The sequence below is a fragment of the Brachycentrus maculatus genome, unplaced genomic scaffold, assembly GCF_059751285.1.
Source record: "Brachycentrus maculatus isolate JH-2025_06_01 unplaced genomic scaffold, ASM5975128v1 h1tg000097l, whole genome shotgun sequence".
Lineage (NCBI taxonomy): Eukaryota > Metazoa > Arthropoda > Insecta > Trichoptera > Brachycentridae > Brachycentrus > Brachycentrus maculatus.
The window spans coordinates 1674203-1680202 of record NW_028280851.1 but is presented as its reverse complement, the minus strand read 5'-3'; the positions used below and the strand labels follow the sequence as shown (position 1 = coordinate 1680202).

The window sequence follows — 6000 nt, the reverse complement described above, 5'->3', positions numbered from 1 at the left end:
ACTAGTCTCAAATAAAAAATAATTTGTTTTAAAAAGTTGAAAAAAATTGTGTAGATTTATAAAATATAAAACATTTTGCAGATTAGCATGATTGTAAAAGGAGAAATTATTTTTATGACTAAATATATTTTTTTCTTCTCTGACAATCATGCTAATCTAAAAAAAACCTTTTTGACGATGTATTATTAATGTCTCCCAATCTAAGTTTGCTACAAAATCAGGAATTATTATATGAGTTATACGGAGCAATTTAACTTATCATAGAAAACATTCGAAGAACTAACGATTGTTTTAAATTAGCACGTACTTTTAATTTGTATATTTTGTTGATATTGTATTATTTCGACGGCCCCTACGTCAAGTACTCTATCTGCAAATCTGTTTCTTTACAGGAGAGAGCTTAGAAGATTTTTTCAACGTATTTTTATTATTATTAATTAACGGTTTTATCTGAAATTCTAAACTAGTATTATGTATTTAAAAACATGATAAAATGATGTATTAAATCATTTTAAAACTTTGTGCATGGTCATAATTAAGTAGTTAGCGTTTTAGAAGTTCAGTTCCTTTCGAAAATTCGATGTAGATAGCGTCTTATACGCCTGAAAACTAGGCGTAATTTATTTTATATATTTTTTGTTTATTTATATTTGTAGATAACGATCAGTTGAAAACGTACACCAAATATCTCAAAATTGACAAAAATGTAGTTAGAGCACTTTACACGTATGGCACGTCGATTTAGTCACCATGGGATATTATTTTTGAACATCCGTATTTTCATACTTCTTCACATAACAGTCACATTGTTTTTTTTATTATTATCACCAAAAATTGTTGAAAAAAACGAAGATAAATAGGTCTTTTTTTCTTTCTACAAAAAAGGAGCTTAAATCTGTCTATAACAATCAAAGCAAAATTTTAAATCGAAACAAACTATAAAATAAATTTACGACTAATTTTTTAACAAGTAAAGTTGTGACTAAGCTTTTACTTTTTCGTATCCGATTGAATAGTTCAGCAATCCAATTGAGTCCAATGGGTAGGAAGCACAATAATTTAGGGTAGGTATTAATAATCCAGTAATAAAGCTTATAGTTAATTTTTAAGACGTTCGTTTATGAATACACAAGCATGTGTGGTAAACCGATTTAAAAAAAAATTGCTTAAAACCACGTTATATGAAATCACGGAATATTCAGCCCTTTTAAAGTTAAAAACGCATCAGATATGTATGTGAAATAACAGTACTCTGAATACTTTTAATGGAAAATTTTACGTGAGCATAATATGCTCCTTTTAATTCATTTCCTATTACAGTGGTGCTTAAACTTTGGGTCATGATACCTCAAAGGTTTGAGAGAACAATTTGAAGGGTCGCATCGAAATATCGATAGATATTCTGAAATTGGATCAAAATGTACTGTTTTATTGCTTCAGCATACCAAAATTATAAGTTTTAGGGTTCTTTATCATCATCAAATATTACTAAGCTGAGAAATTTTTCGTGTTTTAATTATTAAATTATTTCCTAAAAGTCACTTCTCAAAGGATTCACAAGCTAGTGAGGGTATACAATCCCAAAGACTCTAGTCATGAGTATTATTCTCCTTTTCCTACTTACTTTTCATCTTTAATTGCCATTCCAAAATAGAAAAAATGTCTTTCACCCGATCCGGGCGATTATTCTGTCGCAAGAAACAAACCTCAATTTAAATTTAATTTAAACAAAAATCAATTTAAATTTAATTTGAATAAAAGTTTTACCTAGTAAATACCACTATTTCGATGCATTCCGCATCATTTTCAAACACCGTATGTGAAGTTAATTCTAAATTTTAGAGTTGTGTCCTTGGGACGTTGAAGGTTGAAGAGTGGGTAGGAGCTGTTCCTTATTTTTTTTATTATTTAATTTTAATATTTTATTTTATTTCTTTTCAGTGGCAACAAAGGCAACAGGAGGGGGGAGGGGCTTTAGTCATTGTCATATTGTTAATTATGGGCTTATTGTTCTTTATATTTTTATGAATTTCTATTGTTTGAAATGTTGCATCAAAATACGTGTCACAGTAGATTTGAAGAAATAGTGGCATTTACTAAGTAAAACTTTAATTAAAAATGGATACATTTTACCACAAAGTGACTGCTGAATCAATTAATGAAATTTAAGCTTCGCTTGGTAAATACCTACCACTTTTCCTTAGAATGTATTGTAATACGCGTTTCAATGTATTCCGCACCATTTTTGAACACTGTATATGAAGTTTAGTCATATTTTGGTGTTGTCGTTTATTGAATTTTCGCACACTCTATAACATTTTACACAAAATAGGTTCTGAAATAAAAAAAAAGTTTTGGCGCCACTGTATTAAAGTGTACTTTTGCGGTTGATTCTATGTTCAGAGCACCCTTTCTAAGGGCTAAAGCGTGAGTTGTCTCCATTCCGCTAGACGAGTATGGTGAATGATCCAATCGGTATAGTGGCTCTATTTTGTTGTACTCTTGTGATACCCTTTTCGATAAAGAGATAGGCCTTTACTGACAGCGACATTGAAGCGGTGGTTCATTTGGTCATCGCCTGCACATCCGACCGCGCGTGTTTCTCGCTATCACCGACCAAAGATATTGTAATGACCGTTAGTTGATTGGAAAATATTTCTCGTCTAATTAAAAATATTGAACACATTTTATAACGATTAATTGTTGGTTAATTGTTGATTAATATTGGTTATTTCGTAATTTTATGACCGCAAAACAAGACATTTTTTGTAAATATTAGTATTAAGAGCACACAAATGCCGGTTAGTAACCGACACGAACCTTAAAACATATATAAGAAATAAGCATTAGTAAAAATCGTAATATGATGTATTTAAAATAATAAGTATTTTTAAAAAAGTGTGATTTTTAGTTGTTTTTTTTTACGCAATATAGTGTAAATTGTGGAGTTATTTATTTGGAAAATAAAGAACTGAAAATGTGCGGCAACAAGTTTAAAAAACTCAAACGACTGTACTCGAAAATTCGCAATTGTTTCAAGTAAAACTAATATTTTCGTGTGTTTTGGCAAACATCGTAAAAAAGTGTAAAATCGTGGTGTACGTTATTTTTTAGTCCGGACCAAAATTTAACAAAGCTTTATGTGACCTCCATGGACTATGGGCATCTGTCTGGATACAGGTAAATATAATATTATTCCATCTTATTAATGGCCAATTTATGAGACAATAATTGTGTTCAGCGATTGATATGAGTTTTGTTATTGTATGAGTAAGGGTATCGATTTTATTGGTGTGCGGTGATGTGGGGTGAATATTGGATACTATCGCTGTGCACGTACTGTGAATGTCCTTGTAGGTGCCTTTTTAATAACACAATTTCATTGAGGAAGGTTGAGTACTTATTGTACGATAATTTTCATTACTTATTCCTAACTCTCGATAACACATTTGAATGAAGGTCAAAATTCACATTACAAAACAATTTCAATTTCGAACAGCTTTTATTAATCTCATGGCTGAAATATTGTTTTTGGCTTTCGACAAGCTTGGTACGCCGTGATGAAGGCAACATAACGAACACGTAAAAAATCTTTTGCAAAAAAATCCTCTATATTATCCTTTATATCTACTTTCGTATAATTTGTATCTACTACAATATAAACATTATAATGTAAGTTTAAACATATAATGTGAGTGGTTTTACTCTTTTGATTTACCATAAAGAGTAAAACCACTCACACATTTGAATAGGCAATAAAACTTATAAAGTAGGAACATGATAAGCGGAGCTGTTTAAGTCTTTTCAAAATCACTCCAATGAAAAAAAAACGTTGTTTTCACTTAAAAAACAAAGTTGAATTTTTATACAATTAAGTATTTGCGAGGTACAGAAGGAGAGGCAACATTACAAAAAACTGATAAAATATAGTAAATACATTCAATTTGGATTTTTATGCATCTTCTAGAAACAATAAAGGATTAAAAAAAGACTTCATTAAGTATGAAAATATTCGAGTCATAAATTCGCATTTTGACTCTTAACACCTGAAAGGTTGCTGTGTGGTTTAAACTTTTTAGTCTAAAACGACATTTTTTTGCATGAAACAAATATTTTGGATTTACATTGCTATTTTGAATGATGCAGTTTCTCTTTATACACGTATTCACGTGATCACTTTATACACGTGTAGCACATTCCCCTTTCTATCCATCTATTATTAACAAAGACACTTCAAATTTTAAAAGTTAAATTTTTGCTTCAATTTCAATCTTTTACATTCATTCAGCAGAGACAAAAAAATATAAAAAGTAATTTTATAAATTAATTACGGGTTATGAATTATTAAATTTAGCTTTCACAGATTATTTCCCGCGGGTTTTTTATTTGTTATTGCACTTTTATTTTATTTGACCAGTCAAAACTACATAGTACCTGTTTTAATTTGTTTAAATATAAGTTGGTTATTTAGTTAAATATACTACATTAATACATATTTTTTTATGCTAGAATTTAATTTATAAATAAATAGAAATATTTGGTGATAAAACCAAACATTTTTTTAGAATGAAATTATTTCAATGATAAATTTGACTGTAGGTAATTGTTTTGAAATTAATACATTCGTTGACATTATTAGTCATCATACGTAAATGTTTCAAAATTTTCCCGTTCTATTCCGAATTAGGCCCAGACATTAGTAGACTCTAGATTTACTCTAGAAATGTATGATGAAGAAGTTTTTAGATTTTTCGGTTAGTTAAATTAATACGGGTGTAAGTATCTTCCCGAAAACCAACCAGGGAGCTGGTGTTTATACCCACTGAAAATATAAATAAAAAAATACAATCATTTTTCGCCATGTTAGTTATTATGTTATGTTAGTTATTATACTAGTTACATAAGTTATTACCAATTTATGTTAGTTATTACACAACCCTGCGCTTTGTAAATTTTAAGTTTTCTGATGTAAATAAATAAAAGAAACTCAATGCTAAAGCATAGAGCAAACTAAAATCTAAAAGAATAATAAAAAATATAACAAATACTAAAATAATAACAAATTTGTTTTAAGGTACCTAATGAAATATGGTTATGCTAAATGTTAATGATTTTATACCTTGTACCGTATTTTTGTAGTTTAAGAATCTATTATACTTTTACAGTAATTTTAGATGCAAAATTAAAAACAAGAATCAGAGAAATTGAATTTTGTTTGAGGAATGATAAATTTTCAGGGTTCGTCGGCTATTTAATAAATAACAAGCATCCGAATAACGTATAAATCATAAGAAAAAAATTAATTTGAAAATTTGTAAACTGCATTATTTTGCAACAATAGAAATTCATAAGATTAAAAACAATAATAAACACACATATAACAATATGACAATGACTTAACGTACCTCTATTATTCATATTCCCGCTGATAAATAAAATAAAAAAAAGAAACAGCTCCTACCTTCCACCCTTCAACACTCCAAAAAATCCCAAAAACACTCAGAAACTCTAAAATTTATACTCATTCTTAGCTTCACATAAGGAAAATTATATGGAATGTATCGAAACACGTGTCAAAATCGATTTTAAGAAATAATAGTATATACTAAGTCCTTCCTATCTATCATTATCTTCCCCATACGGCAATAATGTCTTTTGCCACGAGTTCCTTTATTTACGTCATCTACAATATATCTCTTCAAAACAAGAATTCTCACCTATATTTGTGGATCTTTAGAGCATGGCTTTTTTAGAGCAGGACTGATCGCCTTGACTTATCACCGAATATGTCAACACCACGTCGATACGATGCAGTGCCTTATGCATTATTGTATGCGGATAGAAACCAGAAAAGCAAAATTGACATTCTTTATTGTATAATTAGCATGTTATCAAGTTGGTATTGAAGCGATTGGTGAGAAATTAGATTGTAAAGCATACTTGTGAAAATAAACTTAAAAGGCTGTACTTTGTAGCATCTCAACATAGATGAAGAAAAAT

The 6000-nt window shown here is 29.2% G+C and overlaps 1 protein-coding gene across 1 annotated transcript in view; it reads left to right on the top strand.

Annotated features, from left to right (window-relative positions):
• Positions 1-3158: 3158 nt before the first annotated feature.
• Positions 3159-6000, top strand: part of LOC148310401 (adenylate kinase isoenzyme 5) — a 42683-nt gene continuing 39841 nt past the window's right edge. Inside the window, exon 1 of the mRNA XM_088258527.1 lies at positions 3159-3180. Coding sequence (XP_088114653.1) covers positions 3159-3180 — 22 coding nt within the window. The remainder of the gene's footprint in view (positions 3181-6000) is intronic.